Here is a 15864-nt window from a genome sequence, read left to right on the forward strand (position 1 = left end):
GTGAGGACCTCGCTGCTTTTTACAGTAGTTATTAATGTTATTTGGGGAGATCTGATAATAAAGGTCATTATTACATTATATAACTAATCACACAGCTGCGCAGACTCACAATAACGTCCAGCTAAAACTAATAGGGAAATATAAAAAAAACTACAAGTCCCAGAATCCTTCAGTTCCCCAATTTATATTTGGAGGACAGGACTGTCAATCATTCACAGGGAGCATGCGCACACCACGACAGACACTATGGACGAACCAAACAAAAACTGCCATATCGGACTGTGTCTCCTGTGCGGCCTTCCCGGAGCGGGAAAATCCACGTTAGCTCGGCAGCTGAAAAACGGACACAGCGGCTTTCCAGTTGTCGTAATATCCTATGATGACGTTATGGCAGACCTCTCCTTTAAAGAAGATGCGGTGCACGAGTATCGCGATGTTTCCTGCCAGTCCGAGAATGAGGGCGAAAGAGAAGTAGGTTAAATTAGCCAATCAGACACAGTCTTAGATAAACGCTGGCCAATCAGATCCTGTGATACACGGTGGTCCTTTCTTCCCTCACAGTCTGTGGGCGCCATCTTTGTTATGGTATAAAGCCGGCAGGAACGTATGTGAGGCCGCCAGCCGGCAGCGGTGATAGACAGCAGCGGTTCTTATCGATGGCTGTGATTAACCCCTTCATGTTACAACTTTGATTTTGCACTTTTGTTTTTTTTCCTCCCCTGCTTCCACTTCTTCTTTTTTTGCTTCTATATAATCACTTGTTGTCTGCGGGGCGATTTGTAGTATAATGTGCTGGAAAACTGAAAAAAAAAAATCCCAAGTCCAGTCAAATAGTGAAAAAAACCTGCAAATTCCACCTTTTTTTTTTGCGTTCATCGCGCTGCATAAATGACCCGGAGTCCGGATTATTCTGGTCACGATTACAGCGACACCAAACTTGTGAGATTGATTTGTTTTTTTTTTTTAAATTAGAAAAAATTCATTACCTTGTAAAAATGAATTTGGTATAAAGTGTATAAAGAGATGGGGATGATTTAATAGTTTTTTTTTTTTTTTAATATGTAAAAAAAAGTTTTTCTTTCATTTTTCACTTTAAAAGGTTATTCCCATCTCCAAGATCCTATCCCAATATGTAGTAGATGTAATAATAATAATAATAGTATTAGCAAGTACCTCCAATTAGAAATATAGTCTAGTTCTTCTGATTCGCTATGTCGCTTACCCCATGTAGAGGGCAGTGCAGGACCTCAGGTATCCATGGTTGCAAGCCCTAACAACTACGTGTCACTATATGAGTGGTCGTAACCATGGATACCTAAGCTACTGCAATGCCCTACATATGGGGTAAGTGACATAGCTAATCAGAAGAACTATACTACATTTCTAATTGGAGGTATCTGCTAATATTATTATTATTACACCTACTACATATTGGGATAGGATCTTGGAGATGGGAATACTCCTTTAGTTTTTACTTCTCCTGGGGGACTTGAAGCTGAGATCTTCTGATTGCTGGTCCCATATACTGTAATGGGGCTGTGCTGCAGTGTATAGAGCTCCATCATCGGCCAGAGTTTGGGGGCCATGAATAACCTGATTGTTGATCTGCAGACCCCTGCGTTATCGGACCACTCTTCACCTTCCCTTCTTTCCTCTCCCCAGACGTCTCCCTGGAAGCTTCACCGTCGGCGCCTCCTGCAGTGTCTGGAGCACTTTATTATAGCTCTGCTCGATCATTCGCCTTTACAGCCCCCAGGTGGGACGACGGAAGGAACCTCGACGGAAGGAACCTGGAAGTGCTTTGTTCGATGCTTGGAAAGTCAAGGCGTGATCTCTGCTGGAGAAGCCTCCGACCGTCTCTGTCTGTCACTGACTGTGACGTCCGGTCCTGTCTGTATTCTCCTGGACGATAATTTCTACTATCGGAGCATGCGCCATGCGGTGTTCCAGCTGGCCCGGACCTGTGAGTGCCTCCTTCACGGCAGATATCGCAGTAATTGGCTACGCAGATTGTTAAGGTGGTTGTCATAAATGAGTCAAAGTGCTGGGAAAAGCAAGTTTACAATTCTATCTCTTATTGAAAGTCCTTTCCGTTCTCAAGAATGGAGGAATTTTGGGTTTACTGATCATTGCCTAGGTTACCAGCCACCTCTTGCAATGTGTCGGAGGTGGCCAGATTCCTAGGCAAGGAGAGAATGTTTGCAAGCGCTGCTCCCCCTGTGTGCCACCTCCGATGCAGCAGAGAAAAACCCACTTCTGCTAGAGCAGGAGGGAGCTCAGTTCAGGCAGCGGCACAAGCGTGGTCGAACTGTCAATCTTCAGGAGGAGCGCACTGGCAAGGAGGCAGAGGAGCGGTGCGCTCTTTCAGATCTTTAAATATCCATTATGTGCAGAACAGAGTAATTGGATGACAGTTATGTCATTGACAGGTGACCGATAAGCAGTACAGGCACAATGTATGCAAGGCAAAAACTTATATAGAAAAGGATACCAGATATAAAGTTCTATATGGTCAATGAAAAATATACAAATTATAAACTCCTAAAAAATTCATCAGACCAGAAAATATATACAAAATATTTTTATTCAAATTGAGACATAACAATAAAAATGCAATGATGTTACCATAATCATGCGCATATATATGGAAATCATTATTAAGACCAAAAAATAAAAAACAAAATGACAAAATAATACAATAAAATTAAAAACAATATATCAGAATGCTCTTAAATGTATATGCGAAAATATACTCCTTTGATAACAGAAATTTTATTAGGGATTTAGTATCTGGTATTTAACGTTATATTTAATTATCTTAATTCCTGCTTTATTTAAACATAATCCCTGTATGTGCAGGACAGGGCAAACCCAACTGATTGGCATAAAATATATATATATATATATATATATATATATATATATATATATATATATATATATATATATATAATATATATATAATTCATTTAGCGTAATAAATCAACAAAACCATACATAACATGTATGCAATATAAGAGCATATGCGATCCGAAAACTATATCTGCATGGCTACAAAAAATAAAATTAAATGTGAAAAGAATGTGAAAAAAATATATATCATGTGTAAAAAAATATGTGAATGTGTATAAAAAAATTTTTTGTATATATATATATATATATATATATTATGTGCAATGTTAAATTAGTTATATTAAAAAATAATAAATCATAGTGTAGTAAATGTGTGACAAATGTGCTAAAAAATTAGATACAACTACAATGTGTGAAAAAATGAATCACAAAGATACAATTATAAACCAGATCACATATGCTGCCTAATACATCATACACATATAGTGCAATCTTAATTATAAAATACACCAACCAGTATAGGGATGCCACTGCCCCGCACACACCACTCCAACGCACGTTTCGCTTGCTGCTTCGTCAGGGAGTGATGTGAGTGGGGCAGGAGGACTCATTATATAGCAAAAGTGACAGCTGCAAATAATATATAATCAAGAGACGCCGTAGTTATATGGCGCCGTAATGCCGCATGCAAACACCTCCATCACAGTGACCAGAACCCGGAAGTGCGTCACCGAGGGCGTCATATGATGAGGGCAGTGGCATCCCTATACTGGTTGGTGTATTTTATAATTAAGATTGCACTATATGTGTATGATGTATTAGGCAGCATATGTGATCTGGTTTATAATTGTATCTTTGTGATTCATTTTTTCACACATTGTAGTTGTATCTAATTTTTTAGCACATTTGTCACACATTTACTACACTATGATTTATTATTTTTTAATATAACTAATTTAACATTGCACATATTTTTTTTATATAAATATACAAAAAAATTTTTTATACACATTCATATTTTTTTTTTTACACATGATATATATTTTTTTCACATTCTTTTCATATTTAATTTTATTTTTTGTAGCCATGCAGATATAATTTTCGGATCGCATATGCTCTTATATTGCATACATGTTATGTATGGTTTTATTGATTTATTACGCTAAATGAATTTTATATATGCTTTTGACATCTATGGCATAAAATATATATATATATATATATATCAGTTGGGTTTGCCCTGTCCTGCACATACAGGGATTATGTTTAAATAAAGCAGGAATTAAGATAATTAAATATAACGTTAAATACCAGATACTAAATCCCTAATAAAATTTCTGTTATCAAAGGAGTATATTTTCGCATATACATTTAACAGCATTCTGATATATTGTTTTTAATTTTATTGTATTATTTTGTCATTTTGTTTTTTATTTTTTGGTCTTAATAAAGATTTCCATATATATGCGCATGATTATGGTAACATCATTGCATTTTTATTGTTATGTCTCAATTTGAATAAAAATATTTTGTATATATTTTCTGGTCTGATGAATTTTTTTAGGAGTTTACAATGTATGCAAGGGCCTGTGTCTCCATTTTGTCAGTCAGTGGAAATCGGACTGCACTCAGATGTTGTCCAAGTGCAGTCCGATGTTTTCCATGCACATATCTGACGCATGCACGAAGGAGAAACTCGTATCATACATACCGTATGCATGTAATAGCACATATCCCAGTAAGTATTACCATCAACGGGTAATAACCACTAACGAGGGTGATGTCTTCTTCATGTACACTACAACATGTAATCATTTTCTTTTTTAGACGCTCTTGGGTTCTGCCAGATATTTTTGCATTGTCCGGTTGACTGCTGCTTACTGCGGAACAACAGGAGGACGGATCGGGTCACGGATAGCACAATAATCCTGATGGACTCCAAAATAGAGAGGCCGAATCCTGAGAGAAACTCCTGGGAAACAAGCAGCTTATTCCTGGACAGCTCCGATGGCATCGCTATGGACGAGTAAGAAACGGACGGCGTGTAGTATAGAATACACCATGTCTTGCCCTCCCCCCTGCTTTATCTGTTCTATACCCTCATGTAGACCACCCCTTTAAAACAAGGTCATTGCAATCAGTACTGCAGAGCGGATACCGCCTAGGATTGTAGGGCCAGGTATTCCATCTTCTGGGATAGTCATCAATGTCTTCCTTCTTCAGCACAAGAATCGCCAATTTAATGAAGGAAGCCTTGGAGAATCCTGTTCTGCCGATTGAGGACGAGAGCGCGGAGAAGGTAGGAGGCGAGATACGAACCGTATGGGGTATAGAGCGTCCTGATATTACCTGGGTCTGAGATCAGCATCTTGTATGGAGGATGGACCTAGGCTCTAAAGGGAAGTTCTACCTCCATGTTTATTGGGAGCTGTTGTTTGCAGTGACTTTCTTCACGTGGTCCGTGGACAACCCCTTTTAAATTAAGTAGTCCTCTTGTAGAGTAATTAAAAAAAAAAAAGGATGCTCCCTTAGACAAATACCATGTGAGCCCTGCCAGACCCGGAGCCGACATCTGGAATGATGCTGGTGTGAGAGGTGTCTGTAATATTTTTATTTTACAATGGGGACTATTTAATTTAAAAAGGGGTAGTCCAGGTGGTGCATTTCTCAACTTAGACGTAAATATACTTCAGAGGTATATATTGAGGTGGATCTTTAAGAAAAAAAATCTATACTTGCCTCTCGGACTGACACCAGTCCCCCATTGTCTCCTGACATAAGCAATGTCACACAACTACTGTGGTCAAGCAGAAGTAATACTGCGCTTTTCTACAGAGAATCGCCACAAAACTCCTATATGGTGCAGCATATGTTCTTACAGCGGGTCCTTGCAGTGCACAGGAGCCTCGTCACCCACCCAAATCGTGGCCCCTGACGGTCGCACACCTCCTGCCAAAAATGCAGTGTGAACTCTGCTTACACTGTAGTAGGAGCTATAATATTGTGCTCTCATTTAACTGCCCGCGCCGATCTATCTGCCCATCACTATTCCTGACAATTGTTCCTTATTTCCCACCACATCTGTTTACAGGAGAGGGATCGTGATATCTGTGCAACCAACCTCATCCATCGAGAAGATCAAAATCTTCGGCGCCTCATCTCGGAGACCATGCAGACAGTGAAGGGTGAGAGACGCAATGTAAGGCTATGTGCCCACGATGTCTGGGTCCAGTGCGGATTTTTCCGCAGCGGATTCCACCAGATTTGATAAATCCGCAGTAGAAAACCACTGCGGATTTATCGCAGAATTACCGCGGATTTATCGCGGTTTCCACTGCGGATTTACAACTGCGGATTTCCATAAGGGCAGTTGTAAACCCGCAGCGGAATCCGCACAAAGAAAGTGACATGCTGCGGAATGTAAACCGCGGCATTTCCGAGCGTTTTTTTTCCGCAGCATGTGCACTGCATTTTTTATTTCCCATACGTGTACATTGTACTGTAAACTGCTGCGGATCCGCAGCAAATTCCGCATCGTGTGCACATAGCCTAAAATGGGATTTGTGCAGATAAGTCTTCGGACATTGTTTTTCTTTGCAAAAGACCCGATACCGCATTTTCTCTTGTCAAATAAAGGTAGGTGGTTGTTGGAACAAGGGATATGTGTAGCCCCACCATTACCTCCTATAGCGGCCCATGACTGTACCCTCAAACCTAAGGAGTAATGGTGCTTACAAGTGATGAGCGAACGTGCTGGGATAAGGTGTTATCTGAGCGTGCTCGAGTAAAATGTTAGAGTCCGGGGGCGTGGCTATGTAGCCAAAGAAGGAAGACGCACCTTGTATGAGCTCCACATATCCTGAGCCCATCCTGCCGTTTGGACCTCGTATGTGTTGGTTGGAGCTGGAACCGCATATCCTCAGGAGCCTGGTGAGCCCTCTGGTCGGCTGCTGCGGGGATCCGAGAAGCTGAGAGCTGTGGTGACCGGGACGGTCAGAAGACTCCACGTGCAGCAGCGGCCATTTTGGGTGAGCGCGCTCCGGGAGACAGGAGGTGGCGCCGACTTCTATAAGTGCCGGGCTCCCTCTCGCTTGGATCGGCGGCCGCCGGACCTTGGCGGTGAACGCTGCGGGACACTTGCGGGCAGGAGCCAGAAGCCCCGAGGCAGTAGGCGACACCTGCAGGGGGCAGCGGCCATCACTACAGCGCGCGCCCTAACAGTAGGGGAAGCGGCGCTTTCTTTACACTTGCGGTGCTGCTTGCAAGGTGAGCACATAACCTAACAGAACAATAAAGGGGCGGTGTGGTGTGTGCCCTGGAAAATCGGGCCCTACGCCCCCCCTCTCAGATAGACATTTCATCTGCCGGCACCATAATATTAGAGGGATTAATCCCCCCATCTCTGCTGTCCCCCCCCCCTCTGTGAAGATTGTGAGACGCAGGTGAACATTGAGCTGCTGCCTTATAATTCTTGGTTCCTTTGGCTGCCTGTTCAGTGGCTCTGTTAGAATACAGTCCGGTAATTAAATCTGCTGGGTCCGTGATTAAGGAACAAACTACAACTGCTATTGTGACCTTGTGGAGCCCTTTTAGCTGCCTGCCATGCACCATTCTAAAGGAGCAGGGGCTGCCGATAAGCTAAAGAAATACGCCAGGGACGATCCCTCTGATAATATGCGCACTCTCAGAAATAATCCTGCACAGACCCATCGCAAAGGTCGTCCCTCTGATAGTAATGAGGAGGGAGAACAAGATGATCTGACTCTTAAGCAGGCATCCGAGCAATTAATGCAGGCTATATCCCTCACTAGATCATCTCTTACGGAAAAAATAGAGGACGTTCATACTGAGGTGGGTCGTTTACGACATGATATGCAGGCTATGAGGGGGCGTATTTCGGAGGTGGAAACAAGAGTGTCCCACATAGAAGACACTATTACTCCTATGGAGGCTAAACTGACAAAAGCTGCTGGCTCCGTAAACGCTTGGAAACAAAAGGCAGATGATTTGGAAAATAGATTGCGCCGCAATAATATTCGTATTATCGGTCTGCCGGAGCGTTCGGAGGGTCAGCAACCTGAACAATTTCTGGAAGACTGGCTTAAGACCTCCCTGGGGGACGGATTCTCCTCAACATTCTCAGTGGAGAGGGCCCATAGGGTCCCAACGAGACCTTCTCCCCCTGGAACTCCGCCTCGACCTTTTCTGGCACGCCTCCTCAACTGCAGAGATAGAGATACTACTCTTCGCCTAGCGCGACAGAAGGGCCCTATCAAATTTAACAATGCTACCATTTCGATTTTTCCGGATTTCTCCATGGAGCTTCAAAAGCAGCGGGCGCGATTCATGGATATCAAGAAACAACTCAGAGATAAGAATGTTATCTATTCCATGCTCTATCCAGCCCGACTCCGCATTGTTCATGAGGGCTCCTCTTTATTCTTTACGGATCCAGCGGAGGTAGCTGAATGGTTACGATCTCTTAAGGGGTCTAATGTGAAAGACTCCTAATTTGGGTTCCTGGTCTAACGGCAAAATAAACGGAGCTCTATGAATGGGTACAAAAGATGTCAACAATACCGGACGCTGGGTTCAGTGAGGGTATCCCCTTTTTTCTATTTGACCACAGGAGTATGGGACTTTACTCCTCTATTGTTCAAGTTTTGTTTGGGTTGGTTTTATACACCAGTTTTGATTGTTTGATGTATATGGTTGCCGCCAATATGAGTTCTCTGCTCTGTGGGATGTCTCTGGACCTCACCCGGATAATAATATTGTACATTATTTCTCCCTCTGCATATAAATATGGGGTCTGAGACTGTATGTATGACTTGGAATATACGGGGTATTAAAACTCCTCGGAAGAAAATTAAGGTATTTTCGCAGATTAAAAGGTATCGCCCCCATGTTGTGGCACTAGTGGAGACACATTTGACCAGGGATACAGTTCGATGTCTACAGAAGCCGTGGGTACAGTGGTCCCTCCATGCATTCCATACCAGCTACTCAAGAGGGGTCTCTCTGCTGGTGCACAGGGAGGTTAGATGGGAGGCCAGGGAGGCACGACGAGATCCGGAGGGTCGCTTTGTCTTTGTGCATGCATTCATTAATTCGTGTGAATACGTCATATTGTGTATTTATAACCCTCCTCCTGCTAACATATCAATTCTTCGTATGGCAATGGGCTTCTCCTTAAAATATCCAGATGCGAATGTTATTTGTATGGGTGACTTTAACCTCATTATGGATAACTCCATAGACAGATTGAGATTAGATGACACAACATCCGGTGAGTCCTTACCTCAGACCCCTACCCAATTGGCACTATTTATGGAAGGCAGCGGCTGGCTAGATCTATGGAGAGTGAGTCACCCGGAGGATAAGGGGTATACTTGCCATTCATCTACTAGGAGAACTCTATCTCGTATAGATTATATATTTGGATCTAGTGGTCTGGCATTATGGGTGGATAGTATTGAACATGGCAACAGGGGGATTTCGGACCACAGTCCAGTTATTTTAAAACTTAAATATGGGCTATCCAATAATAACAGATCCTGGAAATTGAACCCCTTTTGGATGAAATTAATAGATTCTAGTGATAGGACGATCGATCAGTTAAATTGTTTTGTTCTAACCCATCCAGAACCCCAGAATCTTGGTTTGTTTTGGGATACCCTAAAGGCATATTTAAGGGGGTGCCTGTCCTCTACAATCTCTTATATTAAAAGGATAACGACGAGGGAGGATGATGAGATGGAGCAGCGGTTAAAGGACTCGGAGGCCACATATATAGCTAGTCAGACCAGTGGTAATAGGGTTGAGTGGCTTACTTCCCAAAGGTTGTATACCCAGCATGCAGACGTTAAGTCGAAGCGTAAATTATTTTTTACCCGTCAGTCATACTTTGAGCTGGGGAATCAAGCCAGTACACTCCTAGCTTTCTTAGTACGCCAACATAACACCTCCAACACAATATTACAGATTCGTGCACCTGACGGCTCATTGGTGTCCTCCACTGATGAGATATTACAATGTTTTCATGATTATTATAAGTCATTGTATAAATCTAGCAGTGGTCTTGACGTCTATGAATGCTTAGATTACTTATCAGATATAACACTCCCATCGTTGAGCACATCCCAACAGGCCTTTATGGATGCTGAGTTTACTCTGGAGGAGGTAGAACAGGCTATAACGAATATGACTGCTGGGAAGGCCCCGGGACCCGATGGATTTCCCATTGAGTTATACAAGAAATACCGAGAGAAATTGGCACCACTTCTATTGAAGGTACTCAGGGGAATATGGGAGGGGGAGCCTATGCCTGAAACCTTCTATGATGCCAATATTGTTGTGCTCAGGAAAGAGGGGAAGGATCCTCTAGACTGTGGATCGTATCGACCCATATCTCTATTGAACGTAGATTATAAAATTCTTACTAAAATTCTGGCTACTAGGCTGAACACGATCATATTGGATCTTATACACCCAGACCAGACTGGTTTTATGCCAGGGAAAAGTACTTCCATCAATATTAGGCGGGTTCAGTCGGTCATTCAGTATAGCTCTCTAGAACGAGATAATAAGTGGGCACTAGCATCGTTGGACGCGGCTAAGGCCTTTGACTCCCTTGAATGGCCCTTCCTCTTTGCATGTTTACAGAAATATGGTTTTGGGAACAAATTTCTGAGAGGGATAGGTACATTATATACGAAACCCAAGGCACGTCTGGTTGTGAATAACTCTATTTCTGAGCTTTTTTCTTTACATAGGGGAACTCGTCAGGGATGTCCTCTCTCCCCGGCTCTATTTGCCCTGGCGATAGAAGCTTTAGCAATACGGATGAGGTCCTCCATTGATATCAAGGGAATACGTATTGCGGATCGAACAGACATCATTGGTCTCTATGCTGATGATATGGTGATGTTCATGGATCAAACAGAGGACACATTGCCGAAAGTAATAACGATTATAGATAAATTCAGTAGATTCTCCGGTCTCTATATAAACTGGGATAAGTCTGCCCTGATGCCTCTTTCTCATACCCCAATGGCACGCCTTGAAACTCTCTCGCTGTTGCCCATCGTCTCAAATTTTAAATATTTAGGAATTCATATGTCTCAAAGTAGTCAGTTTGATTTACAATTTAATATTTACCCACTGTTAGATCTGGTTAAATCCAAGTTTGCTGCTTGGGATAAACTTCCACTCTCTGTGGCTGGTCGCATCAATCTGATTAAAATGATACTGCTACCCAAATTGAGCTACTGCCTTCAACACAGCGCTGTGCCTATACCCAAATCCTTTTTTGCGACCCTAAACTCCCTAATCACATCTTTCATATGGGGGAAGGCTAGGCCCAAACTTAAGTTATCTACTCTGCAGAGACCGAGGCAGGGGGGCGGGGCGGCTTTGCCAGACTTTTATTCATATTATCTTGCCGGGCAGGTTAGGATGATAAATAACTGGATGCCCAATAACTCTAATCCTCTTCCTAACTCAGAGAGCCATTTACTCTATTCTGCCCGTATTGATTGTCCACTGGGGTTTTTGGAGCTGGGGGGGGTTGGTGTCCCTCGCTTGCTGCCTCTGCTCCGATTGGCACGATTAGTATGGGGGCAAATTAAAAAAATCACTAAATTTGTAGATATAGTGGCGGAGATGCCGCTGTGGAGTAACAGTTATTTCCCGGAATTGTTAGACCACCCGTCCGCGGATTTCTGGAGATCGCATGGTGTTCTTTCGGTGGGCAATATACATATACAAGGGGTTTTTATGTCCTTTGACCAATTACAAAATACTTATAACATCCCGAGATCCCAATTTTTCCGTTATCTACAGTTAAGGTCAGCCTTTCAATCTCACATGCGGAATGGGGGTGCGGGTCGAGCTATCTCTTCCTTACCTTTAATAGGAATTCTTAATTCGCAGGGTCCTCAAGGTCTTATATCCTCTTTATATACATATCTGTTATCCGTAGGAGAGGGATCTACTATAGATTTTATTAAAAAGAAATGGGAGGGGCTTCTTCCTGATACACTAGGGGAAGAATGGGAAGATATTTTGGAATCTCCAACTAAAGTCTCCCCATCAATTAATAATAGGATGATTCAATTGTACATCATATACCAATCCTATCTGACCCCGATTCGTCTTTTTAAAATGGGCCGTCTTCACTCGTCAGATTGTCTGAGATGTCATTCTGGCGATGCAGATTTCATTCATATGATCTGGAGGTGCCCTGTTGTTTTTCATTATTGGGGAGAGGTGACGACATTACTGTCATCCTTGTTGTTGATTCCTGTCCCACTTGAGCCTCTGATCTGTTTATTTGGGGTGTGGGATGCTGAATCCTGGGATCATTATACTGGGATTTTTCTGCGAGAGACACTCTTTTTGGCGCGGAAGGTGTTGGCGTTACGATGGATGGGTGGCTCTTGCCCGACTCTTAGAGCCTGGGTGGATTTGGTAAATTCAATTATCCCATATGAACGAACGTTATATCAGAATAGAGGATGTCCAAATAAATTTGAGAAAATATGGGGTAGATGGAATTCCTCCCATCACACTTTATAGTCTACACTAACTTAATATCTATGTAAAAAGTAGGGTTCTTGGTTTTGGGGGCATCATTTACAGAGTAAAATTTATGCGGAATTCTTTTTTAAGGCGGCGTACTGTTAGTAGTTAATGTAGTTAAGGTTATATAATAGGAGATTTATAGGATGTTAATGATTGACATACACCATTTGTTATTTCTTTGTAATACTCCTGAAGTGACGATGCATTGTGATTATTTGTAAATGATGGACATGAATGCAAATGTGTGTATTATTTGATTTATTCTGCAATTAATAAACGAATTTAAAAAAAAAAAAATGTTAGAGTCCAAATGGCTGCATTTCTTGCAACTGCTGTACAGCAGCAACACATGCAGGGATTGTCTAACAAACAGCCGCGAGACATGCAGCCACAGGGACTCAAATACGCCGAAGACAAGTACACCGAAGATACTCTTAGCACCCGAGCATGCTCAGATAACACCTTATCCAGGCACGTTCGCTCATCACTAGTACTTACATATCTTTCTAAGGAGTGCTGTTCCTTTATGGCAGCCCTGCCCTGTTTCCAATACTGATCGTTGGAGGAGCAGAAAACTACATTTTTACGCCTTCTCGTGGATTTCATTAATTTTTGCGTGAAGAACAGCACATATACTGCTCTGGGACATCCACATATCACTCTGCAAGGACATTTTTTATAAAGACGTCACAAAGTCAGCAGCTGCATGGAGATTGTGCAGAAATAGAGAGAAGGCAGAGGTGGTTTATTACCATCCTTGCCTTCCTGACTGCTGTAAACCCAGCACTGAGCGACTCTGTATTATTACCGTATGTTAAAATATCACTTATGAGCTCAATGCCTGAAATAAACACAAATACATAAAAAAAAATAAAACAAGATTACAGCAAAAGAGAAGAAAGGCACAGGTAAACAAAAATGCTGTTTCTAGTCCCAAACCACCAAATATGACATATACAGTAACAGAACAGGGATCACAGTGTAAAACTTTATAGTGGAGCTTTATGCTCTTTCAAAAGGAAACATAATGAGAAAAACGGACTCTTATTGCCTCAGTTTCTCCTTTACATTTTCTTCTCCATATCTGCAAAAAATACAACTACAGCAAATGGCAGAAAAATTAGGCCTCAAGTGTCAGACAAAGAGACAAAAAATTATTTGAATAATCAAAAGTAGAAAAAACTGTTTACATTCCTTAGAACCACATATACTAAAAAATGCAACCCCCCCCTTCCCAAAAAAAAAAAAAAAATCCTGGTCATAAACCAGTTAAAGGGGTTTTAAAGGTTTAGGGTTAGTTAGGGCAGCCATAAATAACAACCAAATGTGGAGAGGAACTTACATGCCTTGGCAGAGTTTTTATAGAAAATGCTAAGGATAAGGCCGGAGTCGCACACCTTGTTTCGTAGTCTTAAATAGGAATGATGGGAGTTGAAAGCTTGATACAGTCATGGCTGAAAATGTTGGCACCCGTGAAATTGTTCCTGAAAATGAAGTATTTCTCCCAGAAAATTATTGCAGTTACACGTGATTTGTTATACACAGGTTTATTTATTTTGTGTGTATTGGAAGAATGCAAGAAAAAAACAAACAAACAGGGAATAAAAGGCAAATTGGACATAATTTCACACACAACCCCAAAAATGGGCCAGACAAAATTGTGGCACCTTTTCAAAATTGTGGGTAAACCGCTTTGTTTCAAGCATGTGATGCTCGTTCAACCTCACCGGTGGCAAGTAACAGGTGTGGGCAATATGAAAAATCACCAGATAAAAGGGGGAGAAGTTGGCTGAATCTTTGCATTGTGTGTCTGTGTGTGCCACACTAAGCATGGAGAACAGAAAGAGGAGAAGAGAACTGTCTGAGGACTTGAGAACCAAAATTGTTGAACAACAGCAACAAGTGCCAACACTTTCGGCCATGACTGTATATTCTTATGAAGCTGTCGAGTTTGGGTCAGGAGACCCATGGCTGGCCTGTGCATTGCTCTATGAAACAAGGGTGTGAGTCCAGACGTCCTAAAAGTTAGATAATAGGCACAAGACACTTTATAAGTACCCCATGGCTCGTGTTTATCACTTTTCTGCACATGGGTACAGTTCTGATGTGACACGTGCTTTATGTACCACGTATGTAATATCAGCAGATTATTTACAGTTTTTGTCTCTTAGGTTTGGTCTCCGCAAAGGATATCAAGAATATTGCACAAGAACTGCAGCAGGCGAAGTCTAAAGCCCTGGCTCAGCTAAGGCAAAGTATAACAGGACAGACTGTTCTCACTGCCAGCGCAGAGAGTATCTCCGGGGTACAATCCTCCTTTAGAGAAGAAGTGGACTGTATTGTGCAGAGATACTCGCGCAGGGTTCAGACGGGTTGTCCTATAGCTCCGTCTGATAGCACATAGCTATGAATTATCATTATATAGACTGATCGCTGCTGTTTCACCATTTTGTAATCCCTGACGGGAGCATTTAATGAAGTTATTGATCCCCAGGAAACTTCTCAGTATGCCCTGTGTCTTGCCGAATCCTAGTGGTGTGTAACGTACACGCAGTTAAGATTTGATTCCACATGTCTGGTTTCAATAGTTGTCATATACATTGAAAAAAGTGGCTCTCGTTGCCACGTGAAGGCAATTTTGCAAATCACATACTCTTGGTCAGGCGATGACCACTAGAATCGGCGCGTGGAGCCGAATCCCAACTGTGTGCGTATTACACACGCTAAGATTCCGCAATATGCATGACTTGCCCAAAATTTTCTAACGCCCCTTTGAGTGGTTCGCAACGCCCCGATTCAGCAAAATCTGAGGCTGGGCTTCAAGGGAGACCGTCTTTCACTTTAGTGCAATCCATCAAATGGTTGAAGATTCAAAACTAAAATAAATGTGAAAAAAAAGCCTTAAAAATTTAAAGTAGCTCTTCCTGATCATTTTTTTTTTAATTTCCAGATAGATTATAAGCATATTTATACATAAAGTGCATGAAAATACTTTCTTCGGACCTGTGTTCACTGACGTGACCGCTCTTCAGCATTGCCGGCTCACCCAGACTACTGTGTAGGACTGTAGCTGCTTTTCCAACCCAAATCGCACTCCGACCAAGGATCTGTAGACTGAGAAAGTAACTTCTGGCCTACAGGGAAACCTCTGCATGATTTGGGTAGTCTGTTTTGGGGTCATATAATACAGAGAAGGGTAGGAGCGGCGCTGGAAATCAAAAAAGTAGGGGTCAGTATTTTTAAGAGGGATCTTTAAGGTATATTTCCTCTAAAATGCTCTAGAGTCCAGTGTCTGATTCATGATGTCCGTGGTTTGGTCCCCTTGAAAGTGATTGTCCAGGCTTGGGCCTCAAATCTGCAGTCACTCTGTGCGACTACCAAATTGTGAATCCTCACATTGCGTGCACTATGTGCTGTCAGGATTCT

General features: G+C 42.2%; 1 protein-coding gene across 2 annotated transcripts; it reads left to right on the forward strand.

Moving 5' to 3' along the window:
* Positions 1-206: 206 nt before the first annotated feature.
* Positions 207-15432, forward strand: PSTK (phosphoseryl-tRNA kinase). Of its 2 annotated transcripts, none has more exons than XM_069753868.1 (6): positions 207-471; positions 1663-1963; positions 4681-4879; positions 5077-5152; positions 5945-6038; positions 14610-15432. In XM_069753868.1, the coding sequence occupies exons 1-6, from the start codon at positions 247-249 to the stop codon at positions 14840-14842; spliced, it is 1128 nt and encodes a 375-aa protein (XP_069609969.1). In that variant the 5' UTR covers positions 207-246; the 3' UTR covers positions 14843-15432. The 2 variants fall into 2 exon arrangements, with proteins under 2 accessions (XP_069609969.1, XP_069609970.1); XM_069753869.1 differs by lacking the exon at positions 207-471 and adding an exon at positions 571-939 and having other exon boundaries at positions 14610-15349.
* The last annotated feature ends 432 nt before the right edge of the window (positions 15433-15864 follow it).

This window comes from Ranitomeya imitator, chromosome 2, assembly GCF_032444005.1.
Source record: "Ranitomeya imitator isolate aRanImi1 chromosome 2, aRanImi1.pri, whole genome shotgun sequence".
NCBI classification, from domain to species: Eukaryota; Metazoa; Chordata; class Amphibia; order Anura; family Dendrobatidae; genus Ranitomeya; species Ranitomeya imitator.

What these genes read in the sequence shown, in the direction of transcription:
- PSTK (XM_069753868.1), top strand. Translation starts at nt 247, where the DNA reads ATGGACGAACCAAACAAAAACTGCCATATCGGACTGTGTCTCCTGTGC. An exon ending in AGAATGAGGGCGAAAGAGAA is followed by an intron (nt 472 to 1,662) that starts GTAGGTTAAATT and finishes TCCTCTCCCCAG; the next exon opens with ACGTCTCCCTGGAAGCTTCA. An exon ending in GATGGCATCGCTATGGACGA is followed by an intron (nt 4,880 to 5,076) that starts GTAAGAAACGGA and finishes TTCCTTCTTCAG; the next exon opens with CACAAGAATCGCCAATTTAA.